We start from the raw sequence: 18,911 nt of genomic DNA on the forward strand, positions 1-18,911 counted from the left end.
TGTTCTTAATCTGAGTAAAACCGGTTTCTCTGTCTGCATTTGGAGATAATTAGCCTAGTCTCAGTGAGATAAACCACTTTGCAGGTATATTTTAATTAAGTATTTAACATATATAGTGTGATAGGTTAGGTATTTAAATATAATGCGTTCGGGGCGGCCTGCTTTCCATAGTTCTCCATTGTAGTTTCCATAATTGTTTAACTCAAGTATTATTTTTCATCATATTTTGGTATATTGCATTAGGCCTAAACCTAACTTCACTTCTTGGGTGTGGTCACTGTAACACATAAGTACCAGCTTTATTTAAGATGTCCAAAAGTAAATAAAAGTTTGCAATTTTATCTTTCTTTAGCTTCACCCATCTCTTCTATATAGTTGTATTGCGTTTTAACGCAATACAACACAACAAAAGCAACCAACAAAACAAAAGCAACAAACGCAACAAAAGTCAAGTACCTTTTAACCCTCCTCCCTTCCCTTAGAAGTCTAAAAAAATAATGCTCTACGTGTTGTAACTGGAGATAACAGTGATATTTACGTTTTATATTGTGGCCGGCGTTTACCCCCCTCCTGAAAAGTACCCTCCGTGGAAAATAAGGCTTTCCAAATTTGAGGATTTTTATTTGAGTTTAGTTTTCTTATGTCCCGTAGGATGAATAGGCTTGTGGATGAATATTATTTAGTAGTAGCTATGTTAAGGGCTAAAGTAATTAGAAATGTTGTTGCGATAGTAAAAAATTAAACCACATTCAGCATTTATTCTTTTCTTGGATGACTTCATGAATCTTGGTGTGGGATAATGGTTGAATGCCTGAATTAGAGAAATATTACTTTATTTTAGAGCAGTGTTTTCCAACCGATTTTGGACATTGCCCCACCAAGACGATTCTAAAAATCCCCCCTGGTTGTATTTAAATTTTGTTGCTCGAAATTTACGAATATTCACCTGAAGAAAGCTTAAAAGGCTATTAGCTTGGTATCTATTTTTGGATCGTCCTTTAGGGTTTTTTATATCAATGAAAAATAGTGTCTGAACACAATATTTTTAATAGGTTCCACTGCAACTGAACCTTCGTGTAACTAAACCCCGTGCCACTGAGCCCTCTGTGTAACTGAGCCTCCATGCACCTAAAACCTCGTGTAGGTGAACCCTCATGCAACTCAACCCATTTCAACCTAACCCTCACTCAACTTAATATCCGTTTAACTCAAGCAAATTCAGCTCAACCCTCATTCAACTTAACCTCCGTGTAATTAAGTCCGTATGCAACTCAATCCCATTTGTTTCTACCCCTATTCTACTCACCTTCTGTGCAATTCTACCCTCATTTAATTCAGTCCTCGTTCAACTCAATCTCCGTTTAACCCAAACCTGTTAGACTCGACCCACATTCAAATCAACCATATTCAGCTCAACCCTGAATTTTTTCAGCCAATCCAAGGGCTTACTAATTACTGGTCAATCATCCCCAACTGCGCACTTTATGCCTCGTGGTCTGTTTAACCAACTACGCAATTATAAAGGACAGAAAATGGCGCCACCAAAATTAAAGGAAAATTAATAATTATTACTTAGGGAAAAGAATAATTAAAGGACCCAAAGAAAAGAATCTGGGGACATTTATCTGAACAAACTGGGACCAAGGGTTCCAACACCTCCCTCCTAAGATAAATGGCTGCTACTCCGGTGGATTGGCTGGAAACTCAGACTTAAAATAAATAACATTAAACTCAAAATCACCAAACTTGTATCTTCTCTTCTTTCTTCCACCAATGCCTGTACTTCCACCGCTTGGCTCAGGATTCGTCGTCATCCCCACGTCTCTACCGTAGAACCACCATGGTCTAGATCGTATAGCATCCGCATTTGGTTTTGAAAATTGAAGTCCCCAAGATTCGTAGAAAATGATCGTGCGCAGCACAGTCAAAAATACAAATTTTCTCGCTCTCACGAATTTAAATTTAAGAGGAGCAGAGAATCAGTTCCTGGCACTTTCGATGATGCCAACCATCATGAAAAATTTGGCTGCACTAGCCTCTTAATTTCCATCTGTGGAAACAACCCCACATCCAAATAAAAAAGTAACTTACCCCTTTTCATATTTTCAAACAATCCAAGGCCGAAAATACACAGGTCTGTGAAAACTATAAGAGTTCGGGACAATGAAGTAAGAATCTGAGCGAAACTTGAATCGCTTTTTTCTGGGTCTTGTCCCCTAAAATAATTGAATTAATAATGCTCAGCGATGAGGGATGAAGATAATATTGAAGACTGGAAAAACAAGGCTTCAGTAAAGGGATCACAACTTGTCCGCCAGTTGTGCATTGAGGAAAAAGGCTATCTTTCACGTCTTCCCGCAGGCGATCTTCCCCAAGGGATTCCTCCCCCTCATAAAGGATCGACATATCTTTTGAGTTGATAATACTAATCTCAGATTCTTTTCCAAGTTTTTCCAATCCGACTCAACATTCCATATCCCCCAACTTTCCCCCAATCCGTTGTAAGTCACTCATCTTTATTTTGTAACCATCTTGTTTTATTCCCCATGGGTTTTTGACCTCTTTTTCCCCCTATTATCTATGTTTTCAAGGCACAGCCCGTCCAACATTTTATTTTTCTCCCTGTCCGCCAGTTGTGCATTGAGGAAAAGGGCTATCTTTCACGTCTTCCCGCAGGGGATCTTCCCCAAGGGATCCCTCCCCCTCATAAAGGGTCGACATATCTGTTGAGTTAATAAAACCAATCTCAGATTCCTTTTCCATTTTTTCCTATCTAACTCGACATTCAATATCTCCCAACTTTCCCCCAACCTGTTTTAGGTCATTCATCTCTACCTTATAACCATCCTGTTTTATTTTCCATTGATCTTTGATTTTTTTCCCCCCTATTATTTATGTTATCAAAGCAAAGCCCATCCAACATTTATTTTTCTCCCTATTGTTTATGTTTTCAAGGCACCACCCATCCAACATTTTTTTTATTTTTAGCCACTACAGGCTGAATCTCCAAATTTTGTCTCTTTTTTGCATTCCTCTTTTCATCTCTACTTTTCTCAATTCTTTTAGTTGTGCAAAATACAAAATAATCGTTAAATCTGATTTGGACTCCACTGTCCACCATCTTTGACTGCACTTCGTCATTGTAGCTCCGTTTAATATCTCTTTTCTCTCTCTTAGTTTTCTTTTCTTTTGTAGTAGCATTAAATAAATCGTCATGAAATCTGAATTGGACTCCAGTGTCCATCTTTGACTGCATTTCTTTATTGTAGTTCCCCTTTGCATCTTTTTTCTCTCTTTTAGTTCTCTTTATTTTTACCGCAGAAACAAATATTTCGTTATCAAATGGGAACTGAATTCCGACATTCGGTTTTTCATATTCTACTAAAATTTCTCGAACTTTCCGAGGAAAAGCGCGTAGGCCTACAACAAATTTCGTCTCAGTTTTTCTTTGGTACAATCATTGTTTCATTCTGGCCTTTACTTGTTAGTGTCTCATTTTCATTAAAAGTGTTCTCAAGTTTTCTATTATCTGCAAATTTTCCTGAAAAATCATTTTCGTGCGTCTTATTTTCAATATTATGTTGTCTGTTTACATCTGCATCCCATTTTTGTGGATTATCAACATTTTGAACACGCGTATCAAGTATTTCGTTTTTCCGACAGGGTGGCGCAGCCACCCCATTTGTTTTATCGACCGGTCCACCTTCCCCCGCAGTCAACAAAGAATCATGTTTTCCGGTAAAAGTGTTTAATGTCTGGTAATTTTCTTTTTCTCGTGATTGATTCTTAGACAAATTATTATGGCTATCTGACAGCCTAGAAGTTAGTTGTGCTAAAATCTCACTTTTTGGAATTTCCCAGCGGGCATCGATTAGGCCTATCGTGGTTCTTTTAAACTCTTGATGATATCTTTCTTCTTTCTCTCTAGCTATTTTATCATTCTCTTCCTTTTTTCTCTAGCTATTCTGATATTCTCTCTTTCTTCTCTATTTTCCTTCTCTTTTCGTTCTCTGGCTATTCTTTCTTCCTTCATAAAATTTAATATTTGTTGTGACATATGTATTTGAGTACTTTTTTGCGAGCTCCTGCTGGATCTCGATTCAACACTGTTCCTTTTACTCAGACTACTTTGATTCCGTCTGTCATTATTTCTTCTTAGTTCGTTTTCTGAATCTGTTCGTTCTCTGTCCGTATTGTCTCTTTCTTTATAGGCTACTCTAGCCCTTTCGTCCTGTTTTCTATTCTTTTTAATTTCATCTGTCTCAGCCCGCATTTTTTCCTTATATTCTTGGTGCTCTCTCTCAAAGGCCTCCATATTTGCCTTTCTTTTTATTTTCCTACTTTTTCTATGGGCTTCACTCGCCCTTCCTGGTCTTGAGTTAATCTTATCTCTGTCCGACATTATTTCAAAATTCCATGTGTCATTATTTCTTCCTAATTCATTTTCTGAATTCATTTGTTCCATATCTGTGCTATCTCTGTCCCGCAACTCCCCTTCATTTGGCACAGCCTCTGACGGATGAGTTCGTCTTGTTTTTTCACATATTATTTCTTCATTGTTTATTTTATACCCCCTCATTTTACCGCGTATACTTCTTTCCGATTATATTATCTCTTATTCAATTAGTCAATCTTGGCAAGTTCAACCATTGGAATACACAAAAATTACGAAGCGCAATTACTATTGTGAATTATCAGCTCCCTGTAATGAGATTCAACAATTTTTCAAATAACCGGAATGTCTAGACTTCATTAGTGATTGACAACTTCTTTCACAACAATCAGTTTTACACGATTGAAATATATCTCCGAAAAACGAATTAACAAGGGTTGGACGAGAAAGCAAACCGAAAAACCGCGCGAATATTCCACTAGTGAATTAGCTGGACTAAACTCAAAGAGGAGAACTACCCTGCAAAACAAATCACGTATCCTCCCTGGATACTCGTATTCCAAATATAATCTCCTCCTGGGCAGATTACTCAATAGGACAGGTGCCTCCCACCTTCTTTGTCCAATGTGCGCACAAACTGGCAAAATTCTCCTAATTTGCCGTCCTCAATACCCATATAACCTTCGTCACTGAAGATTATATCTAAGTCCGCCAATTCACTTAAATAATAACCCAACTTTCAACGTTTTCTTACCTGTCCTTAAACCCTGTAGTACTTTAAAGGCGGAGATTCCCCCACTGTAAACTCAACTCATTAATTTCACGTTATTATTTTAAATATTTGTCTAACAAGGCACACAACCCATTATAGACCTTCATAATCCTATTAATTGATTGCGTAATGTTGTCTTTTTATATGGTACCAAAATAGGCTACTTTCTACGCTAAATTACCCATCTCTTCGAAAACGCAGAATTCTTCTACTACCAGTGCTGTTGATAGCTCCTTTTCTTGCTGCCACCACTTATTGTGGGGGAAGGTACGGGGGTCACCACTTATTGGTGCAAAAAAGGCGCGAAAATGTTGCTATGCCACTTACTCGAGGGGGAGAACCCCTTGTCGGCCCAAATTTTAGTGGGATTCCCGAGCTTACCCCAACAGTTCCTTTTCTATCGGGTAGGTCAGTGCCCGATTTACAATATATCCTGCTTTAGGGTACGATAGCGTGATCGAATGGTCCCAGGGGCCACTGTAAGGCTAAGGGTTACCGGTAATGTTTCTAACTATCTCCTTGGACTCGACCTGGGCTAAAAAGTTAAAGATTATATAGTATAAAAAATCTTACTGTAATCAGTCACGCTACAATAAAGGAACTAACTAAATCACACTTCCAATTCTCCAACTCGCTCAGCCGGCCGCGTGCCTGCGATGGGTGATGGGGTGGTGGGTGAATTTTTCCAGCCAATCCAAGGGCTTACTAATTACTGGTCAATCATTACCGACTGCGCACTTAATGCCTCGTGGTCTGTTTAACCAACTACGCAATTATAAAGGACAGAAAATGGCGCCACCAAAATTAAAGGAAAATTATTGATTATTATTTGGGGAAAAGAATAATTAAGGGACCAAAAGAAAAGAATCTGGGAAGGGCATTTATCTGAATAATTAAGGGACCAAAAGAAAAGAATCTGGGAAGGACATTTATCTGAACAAACTGGGACCAAGGGTTCCAACACTACTTCCCCTAAAAAGCAAAGCTTGTCCATGGGAGAGGCAGAGAAAACAAAATCCTTAAAACAAAAAGAACACTTGGCGACCAACACCACCAATACCACGACACTAAACAATAAATACATAAGAATATCATATACTATACCTTTCCTCCGGGAACATCATATCAACAAAATCCCCACAATAAAATGAATAAATAAATCAAGCCAAAACTTATGTTCAGCAAAAGCAGTTCTTTAATAATTTGTTCTAAATAGATTGGGGTCTCCAATAATCTTAATATCACTAGTTAAACTATTCCATTTCCGTTTACCTCTATAAAAAACGGGAAAAGGTGAACGGGAAGAAATACTTCTAGGTACATAAAAGTCAACACTACCCTTTATATTGTCAGAATGAACAGCAGACATAATGGACAATAAATCACTAAAAAAGAGGTTGAATACCCTGCTGCAGTCCAAAAATAAACCACAATACGTAGAATTCACGAAGGCCTACAGCTGGCAAAAATTTTAAAGTTGGTTTAATTTCTCGAACAGAATTACGTGGCGATATACCGGCTAAAATTCTTACTGCATGATTTTGTAGAACTCTTATTGGTTTTAGGATAGAAGAAAAATAAAGATGGCAAAGGACAGATTTAGGAAAACAATGGTGGGGTTTCTTTATTATACCTAGATTTCTTGCCAAAATTTTACTAGTTAAAGTTACATGTTGCTTAAAAGATAGAGTTTCATTAATTACTATCCCAAGGTATTTCAAAGACGCAGTCCGTTTTATAACTTATGAGTCGGTTTTATAACTTTCTGACTTATGTGTATCCCTATACTAGAGAGTACATCCTATTAAAATTAAAGTTTAACCAGAGTAACACCTATTTCTAATCTTGGATCCGAGGCCCAAATGTTACGGTGTTTATTCAAATGAGAGTTTGGTTAAATGGGGTTGAATTGCACTTGCGCAGAGTTGCACGGAGCCCAGTTAAACAGGTTCACCCAATTACACCCAGGTTCATTTGTACGAGGGTTCAGCCAATTGGGAGTTGATTTACACGTGGGTTCAGTTGCATAGGGGTGTAATTGCACCAGGGTTCAATTAAAAGGATTGAGTTGCACGTGGATCCCGTTAAAAGGAGGTCGGTTGCACGAGGGTTCAGTTAAATGGGGTTCGAGTTGCACCGAAGATCAGTTACATGAGTTCAGTTACAAGCACACCCCTTTTATACGGTGGCCAGCGTTTAACCCCCCCCCCCCCCCCCCCACCCCCGTTTAAAATACCCCCGCGGAAAATATCCCCCATGAAAAATAAGGCTTTCCAAATTTGAGAATTTTATTTGAGTTTTTTTTCTGTAGGGGGAAGGAGTTTTGGTACTTGTGTATTATTGGTTCAAATATTACGCTAAAGTTCAAATTTTGTTAGAATCACAAAGCCTGTTTAATTAGACTAGATGGCTCTTTTGAAAGTACTAAAAAAAAATAGCTTAAAGAGCGAGGTATTGACTAGGGGGTGAACCCCTCATATACGTAATAATTTCTGTTCGTTTTAAGGTTTAATGTTACTCCTTACTTTCAGTTGAAAAAACTTGTGTTTTTTTATTTAATTTCTGATCGTTTTTTTAAATAATGCTGGGAAAACCGGCACCCCCTTCATAGAAATGTCCCTTCCCCCAAGGAAACATCCTTCGTGGAAAGATCCTCCCACGTAATTCCCAATAATCAATACTATATGTAAACAATGGGTAAAGTTCATAACTTGCAGCCCTTCCCCCGGGAACTCTGGGGGATTAAGTCATTCTCAAAGACATGCTTATTAAATTTTCGACTATGCTGAACAAAATGGCTATCTCAAAATTTTGATTCGGTGACTTCGGGAAAAAAATGAGCGTGGGAGGGGGCCAAGTTGCCCTCCAATTTTTTTGGTCACTTAAAAAGGGCACTAGAACTTTTAATTCCCGTTCAAATGAGCCCTCTCATGATATTCTAGGACTAATGGATCGATACGATCACTCCTGTCAAAAAACAAATAAACAGGCATCCGTGATCTTTCTTCTGGCAAAAAATACCAAATTCCACATTTTTGCAGATAGAAGCTTGGAACATCTACAGTAGGGTTTTCTGTTGCGCTTAATCTTGTGGTTTGATTAAGATTCTATCCCTTTTAGGGGGTGTTTCCCCCTTTTTCGAAAATACGGCAAATTTTTTCAGACTCGTAACTTTTGATGGGTAAGACTAAACTTGATGAAACTTATATATTTGAAATCAGTAAGGAGCGACCCGGCTCAATGGTAACCGAAACTCTAAAAAACGGGATTTTGATGCCAATAGATACATCAAAAGAATCAGATTTTAATTCTGATTTCAAATATATAAGTTTCATTAAGTTTAATCTTACCCATCAAAAGTTACGTGCCTGAGAAAATTTGGCTGATTTTCGAAAAAAGGGGAAAGACCCCTAAAAGTTATAGAACCTTAATGAAAATCACACCATCATATTCAGCGTATTAGAAAACCCTATTGTAGAAGTTTCAAGCTCCTATCTGCAAAAACGTGGAATTTTATATTTTTTGCCAGAAGAAAGATCACGGATGCGTGTTTATTTGTTTGTTTGTTTGTTTGTTTTTTTTCCCCAGGGGTGATCGTATCGACCCAATGGTCCTAGAGTATCGTTGGAGGGCTCATTGGAACGGAAATTAAAAGTTCTAGTGTCCTTTTTAAGTCATCAAAAAAATGGAGGGCAACTAGACCCCATACCACGATCATTTGTTTCCCAAAGTCACCCGATCAAAATTTTGAGATAGCCATTTTGTTCAGAATAGTCGAAAATATGATAAAAATGTCTTTTAGGATGACTTGATCCCCCAAAGTCCCCAGGGAGAGGGCTGAAAGTTATGAACTTTACTCAATGTTAACATATAGTATAGGTTATTGGGAAGTATACAGACTTTTTCAGAGGAGATTTTTCTGGTAGGTGGGGGAAGGAGAGGGTCGGGGGCTATATGGAAGGATCTTTCCATGAAGGAAGTTTTCATCGGGGAAGGGACATTGCTATGAAGGGGGCGCCGGATTTCCCAGCATTATTAAAGAAAAAGATCAGGAATTAAATAAAAAATAACAAGTTTTTCAACTGATCAACTGATTGTGATTAAGAGGTCATTTTTAAAGAACTGGAAAAAAAATTCGAACTATAGTTTAAAGAGCAGGGTATTGACTAGGAGGCGAACCCCCTAATATACGTGTTAAAAATTTATGAATATAGAAGATCGTTACGTAAGTTAATTATAAGTTACGTATATTTATTACTAATAAAAACGTTCGTAAATAAAATTAAACAAGTTTAGAGATAGCCATTTAACCAAATATAATATGCAAATTTTGTTTTAATTATTCATGTACGGTGAGCCAAAATCAAAACCTGCATTAATTCAAAAACGTTCAAAAATTAAATAAAAAAAACAAGTTTTTTTAACTGAAAGTAAGGAACGACGTTAAAACTTAAAACGAACAGAAATTATTCCGTATATGAAGGGGCTGTCCCCTCCTCAACGCCTCGCTCTTTACGCTAAAGTTTGACTTTCTCACAACTCTATTTTTTTAAACAATAAAAAAACTTTAGCGTAAAGAGCGAGGCGTTGAGGAGGGGACAGCCCCCTTCATATACGGAATAATTTCTGTTCGTTTTAAGTTTTAACGTCGTTCCTTACTTTCAGTTAAAAAAAACTTGTTTTTTTTATTTAATCACCATAAAGATCCAATTCTTTTGATGTATCTACTGGTATAAAAATTCTATTTTTTAGAGTTTCGGTTACTATTGAGCCGGGTCGCTCTTTACTTACAGTTCATTACCAAGAACTTTTTGATCGCTGATCAAATTTTATGTTATTTATGCCTTTCATTTATGTTATTTTACTGTGTTCATGGCCGTATATTTGGTTTTAAAATGCACTTATTTGTCTATCCATCTAATATGCAGAATAATTGTACTAAACACATTTTGCATGTAGACCCACTATGCTTACCCCCCCTAATATGAAAATCTATAGCGCAAATTTATTTCTAAAGTAACGAAGAAACCCCCACCACCAGAAAAAATCCCTCCTGAAAACGTCTGTATACTTCCCAATAATCAATACTATATTTAAACAATGGGCAAAGTTCATAGCTTGCAGCCCTTCTCCCGGAAACTTTGGGGGATTATGTTATCCTCAAAGACATATTTATTATACTTTTTAGACCATGTTGAACAAAATGGCTATCTCAAAATTTTGATTGGGTGACTTTGGGAAAAAAATTAGCGTGGGAGTGGGCCAAATTGTCCTCCAATTTTTTTGGTTACCTAAAAAGGGCACTAGAACTTTTCATTTCCGTTCAAATGAGCCCTCTCACGATATTCTAGGACCACTTGGTCGATACGATCACCCCTGGAAAAAAAAAAATAAACAAGCATCCATGATCTTTCTTCTGGCAAAAAATACAAGATTCAACATTTTTGCAGATAGGAGCTTGGAACATCTACAGTAGGGTTTTCTGTTACGGTTAATCTTATGGTTTGATTTTCATTAAGATTGTATCACTTTTTTCGGCAATTATTTTCAGGCTCGTAACTTTTGATGGGTAAGACTAACCCATCGGGTTAGTCTTAACCAAACGGGTAAACTTCCGTTTCTAAATTCCGTTGTTTAGAGTTTCGGTTACTATTGAACCGGGTCGCTCCTTACTTACAGTTCGTTACCACGAACTGTTTGATCGCTGATCAAAGTTTATGTTATTTATGCCTTTCATTTATGTTATTTTACTGTGTTCATGGCCGTATATTTGGCTTTAAAATACACTTATTTGTCTATCTATCTAATATGCAGAATAATTGTACCAAACACATTTTGGACGCAGACCCGTTATGCTTACCCCCCCCCCCTAATGTGCAAATCTATAGCGCAAATTTATTTCTAAAGTAACGAAGAAATTAAAAAAAAATCGACGTGTTCTCGAATTTTACACAGCGTAAACTTGAGTGAGTGGCGCATAATACACAAGTACCAGAATTCCTTCCCCCTGTGGAAATTAGAAAAATAAAACTCAAATAAAATTCTCAAATTCGGAAAGCCTTATTTTCCACGTGGGGTATTTTTCGGGGGGGGGGGGTATTTTCCGCGGGGGGTAAACGCCTAGAACCCTTTTATACTATGTATAACATCGCAACACATTTTTTTTGTGCCTTTTAAATGCATTTGAATGTGGCGCCATTCGCATGAAAAGTTTTTTTTTTTTTTTTTTTTTTTTTTTTTTTTTTTAATAGAAGATCTAAAGTAAAGTCAGATGAAGGGTGCACGTTCTTTCAATGACCCACAAAAATATTTTCATGCTTCACCGGTGGGTAATATACCCCACGTTGGGAATAATGACCTTAGATTTTAGTTGTTAACAAAACATCCCGCTAGCTTCCTTCTTTCGTCAGTGGATACTGACGCTATTGTATTGTTCGCTTGTCCTTCCTTTTTGTAATGTCGCTTTTGTTTTCTTTTTATTTTACATATTTATTTATTTTTATTGTATTGACTTTCACCGGTTTTTATCTTTTGAAATTGTCATGACATTTCTTAGTATATTGTTTAATGGATGATTTTTCATTGTGATAATTTTAATTTTGGCATATGCCAGCCAGTCTTTTTAGTTCTCGTCTCTTATGTTTGTTTTTTTTTTCGCCATGATTTATCTATCGACTCAGAAATTCAAAATTCGGCCCTTGGGGGCTTGTGGTAGCAATTTTTGTTAATGAATATCTTATCTATATAGAATTTGAAAATCGATTAATATTTCAAGTCATCGTGAAAAATTGTCATCGTGTCAAAAATTGTCATCAAGTCATCGTGTCAAAAATTATAATTATATACATTTTGTTTCTTGCAATTTCAATGCTTATGGAATTTCTATTGATTATTGAAAAAAGTATCAAGAGATCGTTGATTGACTTTTCTCCAGATTCTTTAAGAATCTCGATTTGTTTAGGCCCCTCCATCTCAAGTTGGACATTGAAATGAGTAACTCCATTAAAATTAGCCGTTAAAAGATCTTTATCTTTCAGTTTAATATTTTGAATCGCTAGTTCTAAGAAATCAATTTTCTAAGAAATTGGAGGCTATTACGTTTCCTAGTTTTAATGTGATGTAATTAATATATATAATTAATTAATATAAATATAGTATAATTAATATATATAATTATATATAATTAATTAATATATATATATATATATATATATATATATATATATATATATATATATATATATATATATATATATATATATATATGTATATATATATATATATATATATATATACATATATATATATATATATATATATATATATATATATATATATATATATATATATATATATATAAATAAGAATATAATTCAAAATAATATAATTATAGGTTTTGTTTTCTTTGCAATTTCAATGCTTATGGACTTTCTATTGATTATTGAAAAAAGTATCAAGAGATCGTTGATTGAGTTTCTTTTTCTCCTAGATTCTATTTTTAAGTGAATCTCGATTTGTTTAGGCCCATCCATTTCAAATTGAAGACATTGAAATGAGTAACTCCATTAATATTAGCCGTTAAAAGATCTTTATCTTTCAGTTTAATATTTTGAATTGCTTGTTATATTTTCTAAGAATTTGGAGGCTATTGCGTTTCCTAGTTTTAATGTGATGTCGATTTGCCAATGGTGCTGTTCGTTCTCTAGTTGAAGTATTGAAATCAGGAACGTCATTTGAAATGAAGGGTTCGAATCAAGCGTTTCAGGTGAAGATTTGTTGTTATTTTCTGATTTGATTATATGTTTTTTTTTTGTGTGTGTTTGTGTGTGTGTGTGTTGTGAAATTGAGTTTCCAATACTAAAGCCAATCCCGATTGCCAAGATCCTGTTTGAAGCGACTGGAATCAGGGCGTTTTAAAGGAATCATACAGATTAGCCGTTTATAGATAATTCTTTTCTTATGTTCTGCTTTGATCTTTTTAAGAATGATTACTACGATTGGTCAAGGATCCTCGTTTTCTAGTTGAAATCGTTGGAAGTCAATGATCTCGTTGAATTCGTTGCAATATATCAATCTTTCAGTCGAAAATTTTTCTTTTTCTGCTTTGATCTCTATTGCATCTGGAAGCCTTTTTCACCCTCCTAGATAAACTTTTTAGTTTTAAGTAGATCTCAGTTTGCCAAGGCTCCCCGATATCCAGATCAGAGCAAGGCTTAGAATAAATTCAAACACCAAAAGCTACTGGACGAGTGAATACTAAAATTTAATTTTTAATATTTCAAGGCTTAGAATAAGTTCAAACACCAAAAGCTACTGGACGAGTGAATACTAAAATTTAATTTTTAATATTTCAGATGCTACTCGCAACGACAATGTTAGGAGGTAAAGGTAGTATATTCAAGGGATGTTTCGTTTATGTTTTATTGTGGAAAAGGAAAATAAGAAGAACTTAAAACAAACCAAACTATTTAGATGTTTCAGGATCACCTCCTGTTCCGCTAGAGGCGCTTAGGCCACTCAAGAAGACTCGCCAGTCATTACGCATTTCTGCGGCTGCTCAAACATCCTTCCATTCAGATTGAAGCGAGCTATTGAGGTTTTTAAGGTCAGCTCGTTAGCTATGTCTTTTTGAGGTGTTTTTGAGGTGTCCTCTTCTTCTGGTGCCACATGGCTGTCACCGCATGGTGCCGCATGGATGACGACTTTCGGTAGTCAAGTTTTTGGGCGTACGAAGAATCACGGGCTTGATGTATCTCTACTTCGGGTATTTGATCACTTCGGTTATCCGTGGCTGAAACGTCTTTCGTCGTACAGTAGCATTTGTAACGTGGAAAAACTTGTTCAGAAACCGCTTTTTTCTCCGAATGCTTTTAGTCCTTTCCGGTACCAAGATCGAGCTAAGCCCTGACTGAAGATGAAAAACTGTTCAGTGAAAATCATTCTAGAAAAATTCTGCTGCCTGGGAAAATTGAAATTTTTTCAGACTAAAAATTAAAGTTGTTCCTGATAGAGAAATTCATCCTTGATCATTTACAAATTACCTCATAACCGCTTCTTGCTTTCAGTTTTAGTCTGAAAAAATTTCAGTTTTTCTGGGTAGAAGGAAAAAACTACAGCTTAGTGTATCTAGACGAAAATATTTCCATTTCACTTTTTTAATTTTCTGTAAATCTTTTAGAACAGAAAAGTAATTATGTTCATGCTTAGTTTAAATGATTTATACTTTATACTAAAACGTCATATAGAGAACATGCCTACCTTTCCTTCACATATAGCCATAATATTACCTGCATGTAATGAATTTCACATCATTATCTATAAACAGTTAAATTTAAACAGGTTCGATAAAAATCCGTAAAATAAGTTCTTAAAAAAAAAAAAATTGAGGATTTGACCCTCGAAACAGTTGTAGTTCAATAAAAGTAAAACACTCAGTAAAATCTAATGAAAAAAAAACTAAATAAGGTAAAACAGTAAATGCTTCTTTTTTACTCTGTTTTATTCCGGTTTCTTCGTGTTTTTGAGCTGATTTAATTTCTCTTTCATTTCTCTTTGTTTAATTATTATTATTTTTTTCTAGAGGTTATTAAAAACCCAAACTAACTAAAAAAATAATACCGTAAAAGAAGGAAGAAGCCGAAAATATGTCGTATAATTGAGAAATACCGAGTTCTTCCCATTGAACCCAGCTGTTCATTTAGCTCAATTTGGTCGCATTTTTATCAGTTGAATATCATATATTTGCGTATCGTAGTGCCCCTAATGGCTGGGCTTATCTCACGGCTGTACCATTTTACAGGGCAGCAACACTGTTTGTTAAGCTTTTTGCTTTGTTTTTGTGTCCGTATTTTGAGATAATGGATGTCACATTCCATGATTTGCCCAGTTTTTACTTCTTTTTTTATTCGAGTTGTAGATACGCTTGTAGTAATGACACGTTTTTGTTTTTTCTGTGTATATACCGTGTATTCCAATTCCTGCACTATCAAATCTATCTTTGATGTGTAATTAAAATTTGTTCTTATTTTTATTAAAGTATTATTATTTTTTATCTTTCTATAAGAACCACATATGTCCCAGTTGGAGAGGATCAATCCCAACATATCCAATTGGCTCAAGACCTGCAGCGAGTTTTCAATCATACCTACAAGTCTAAAGTTTTAGTCAGACCTACTGCCTTAATTTCAGGTATTTCCTTTGTCATCTTTATTTTAAGTTCTTCCCTCGTGCTTTTGTTTTATTTAGCAATAGCCTTTCTAAAAATCAATAAAAAAAAGACTTCTAAAAAACTGGTGGTTGTATGGCAGAAGGGCGTAAAAAATTTGCAAGGATGCTTGAGAACTAAATAATAATCAAATACGGAGAAATCAAATTAATGATCATAGTGAAACTGATTAATAATCATAATGATATTGTGCAATCTCAAATTGATTATGATTATTCAGAAATTTTAGGGAGACATCACGTTTTTCATTGCTAATATGTGCTTAATGTAAACTAATAAAAACGGAAGAATGTTTAATCTTTTTTAAGAGCCAAACTTTCTATGAACATACTCAACCTCATGAAGATAAAGAAAATTTCTGTCTTGAATTGGTGCGAATGAATTAATGAATGAATTCCATGGAGAGAATTTATATCTTTGATTGTCTTGGTTCTTTACCTGGTCTCGTCGCTTGTTAATTTTATAGAAATCAGCCATCCAAAAATGCAGCTTGTCAAATTAGGCTCTGTCTGAAAAGAAATTTCGCTTCGACAGCCGAATTTCACTTCGGTTAACAAAAAAGCATCGTGTAGTGAATATTCAGTCCAGCTCTGACTAGAGGCGGGAAACCTTTTATTATCAAAAATCTTTTTTTGTTTAAAGACTGATACCTTTCAATTTTGTTCAAAAAAATGAATGCCAAGTAGTATATTTACCTTCACATTGCAGTGAAAAACTCTGATCGGGGTTAAATTTCGCTTCGGCTACCGGATTCTACGTCGTCTAATGAAAAAAAGTCTTACTAGTGAATATTCAGTTCAGCTCTGATATGAGACAATAAATTATGTTCATCAAATGATATCAGTAAATGAATCCTGGTAGGTATGTCATATTAAAAAGGAAAATTGAATTCTCTAGGTTTTGAATGTTAATCCAGAAAGGAATGCCAAATAGTATATTTTACCACTATATTATTATGATGAAATATTTTAATGTATGTGCTGCAATTGAAAACCCGTTTTTTGGAGTTGTATTTTATATGATTGGTCACAAGAGCCAAATTCTACATCAGAAGCCGCAATATTTTGCATCAGGACATTGCGCCGTTCAAGGAAAATCAGCTTTGTATGGGCGAGTATCCAGTCCTTTCCTGTTCCGAGATCGAGCTAAGCCCTGACTGAAGACGAAAATTCTTTTCAGCGAAAATCATCAAGTGATGCCTGTAGACGAATCGTGCAGTAACGCCACACATGGTCCGCAAGATTTTTTTTAAGAAACTGGTACCTTTGAAAGAAAATCTGAGAAAGGATACTATACAGCAAATGATGAAATGTTTTCTTGTCGGTGCTGAAGCTGAAAACTGGTTCCTTGACTGGATCTTGAAATGTTATATTAGCAGTCGGATATCATGCCGCCTGATGAAGAAAGTATCTTCATTTGGTCGAATATTCTGTTTGTTTCTGTTCCAAGATCAAGCTAAGCCCTGACAACGGTAAAATTTTGGCGAAAATAATTAATTGATGTCAGTGGTCGAATCCTGACAGGCATATTTGATTGAAAACCAGCTTTACTGAGCTAGAAAACTTTTAAAGAAAAAGCTGCTGCCAATCTAAAAAAGAATGCAAAGTCGTAGGCACATTTTTTCAGCACTTGGAGACTTGGATTACATGAACTTGAAGAGCAGCCTATCCCAAGCCAATGAAGGAGTTGGGTGATACGCTATTCACCTGTCCCAGTGAAAACTGAATGGTTTTTAGAACCGACCTCATGCGTCAGCCGGTGTGAAATTACCTAGTTATAAGTAAGCCATTTATTCAGTCCCTAGACTTACTTTGACTTAAAGTTCTGGCTCAGCAGCGTCAACAGCAACAACATCAGTGCTGTTAGTCATTTTCAGAATCGTTTTTACTGGGTGAGAGTAGGATCTTCATTGCGGTCATTCATTCATGCAGTAAGTTAACTGTGGATGACGTATGTCCGCAAGGCCATGTCCAGAGGTTTGGCTACCGGGTTTAAGCCCCCCCCCCTCCTTCAAATTTTTGTGCAACCCATGAACAATCAACAAAAATGCATATAAACAAATTGTTGAGGATTTTTGTAAAGTTTTTTCTGTACCCCCTCCCCTCCTAAAAAACAACCCCCCTTTCTCGAGCAAAATCCTGGATGCGTCCCTGTCTGCCCATTTTTAACGGAGTTTTCCTCTGAGGCATCTCCAGTCATTTGCAATTGAAACAGCATCGAAGGCGAGTCAGGTTAGAATTTAATGTGGCCAGGCGAAGTAGGTCGATACCAACGCAACGAATGAGACTCGACAATTTAGAAGTGATGATTTAAAGGATCGAAGAATATTCATGCTCTGCATCTTTCCGAAAAATCTAACACATAGACACAGAGAAAGATTGCTCTATTTTTGTTATAATTGATCGTTATACAAATAGAAATAAGCTAAAAACAACCGTTAAAAGTACTACAGAATATACGGAACAAGCATGTTTCCCATTAACAAATACTATCTGTAAATAATTAAATATAAAAAAAAACAAGTTTTCAACTGAAAGTAAGGAGCAACATCAAACCTTAAAACGAACAGAAATCATTACGTATAATGAAAAGGGTTGCCACCTCCTCAAGACCTCACTCTTAATTTAAAGTTGTTTTTTTTTAGAATTTTAGAATGAAGTTCATTGTTCTAATTAAACGGCCATTGTGTTTCAGGAATCGTTCTTAAAGAATAAGGACAAAAAGTGAAAACTTTAGCGTAAAGAGCAAGGTTTTGTGGAGGGGGCAATTCCTTTCATATGCGTAATAATTTCTGGTTATTTTAAGGTTTGATGATGCTGCTTACTTTCAGTTGAAAAAACTTGTATTTTTAATTAAATTTCTGATCGTTTTTAAATAATAAGGGGAAATTCGGCTCTTTCTCAATGAAGAATTTCGGTACTTGTGTATTATACACCACTCACTCAAGTTTACGATGTGTAAAACTCGAGAACAAACCGGTTTCTTCTTTAGTTTCTTCGTTACTTTAGAAACAAATTTGGGCTATATATTTGCACATTAAGGGGGGGGGGGGTAAAGTATGGTGGGTCTTCATGTGAAATGTTTTGGGTGCGATTATTCTGCATATTATTAAGTTAGAATTGTTTTCTGAGTTCGAACTGTGCAAATACTTTATCCCTTATGTGCAAATATATAGCCCAAATTATATACTTCCCATCTATTCTGTCACTTGTCTTTGTCTTGTTTCGCGCCAAGCTTAAAGAACCTAACGAAAAAACCGGTTCGTTCTCGTGTTTTACACAGCGTAAATTTGAGTGAGTGGGGTATAATACACAAGTACCAAAATTCCTTCTCCCTACGAAAATAAAAAAAACAAAACTCAAATAAAATTCTCAAATTTGGAAAGCCTTATTTTCCAAGGAGGAGAGGTATTTTCCGGAGGGGTAAACGTCTAGAACCAAATGGAGGATGTGTCAAGTACGGTTGCATTATCGTTTTGAATAAAAAGAGCCACGTCATTTAGCAGCCAATGTTCTTTCTTG

The 18,911-nt window shown here is 35.8% G+C and overlaps 1 protein-coding gene across 2 annotated transcripts in view; it reads left to right on the forward strand.

Moving 5' to 3' along the window:
- Positions 1–18,911, forward strand: part of TrpRS-m (Tryptophanyl-tRNA synthetase, mitochondrial) — a 42,943-nt gene that overhangs the window by 17,275 nt on the left and 6,757 nt on the right. For both annotated transcript variants that reach the window (XM_089108348.1, XM_089108349.1), the window contains one exon: positions 15,229–15,353. In XM_089108348.1, coding sequence (XP_088964474.1) covers positions 15,229–15,353 — 125 coding nt within the window. The remainder of the gene's footprint in view (positions 1–15,228; positions 15,354–18,911) is intronic.

This window comes from Artemia sp. Qi Xiang Cuo, chromosome 2, assembly GCF_049724085.1.
Source record: "Artemia sp. Qi Xiang Cuo chromosome 2, ASM4972408v1, whole genome shotgun sequence".
NCBI lineage: Eukaryota > Metazoa > Arthropoda > Branchiopoda > Anostraca > Artemiidae > Artemia > Artemia sp. Qi Xiang Cuo.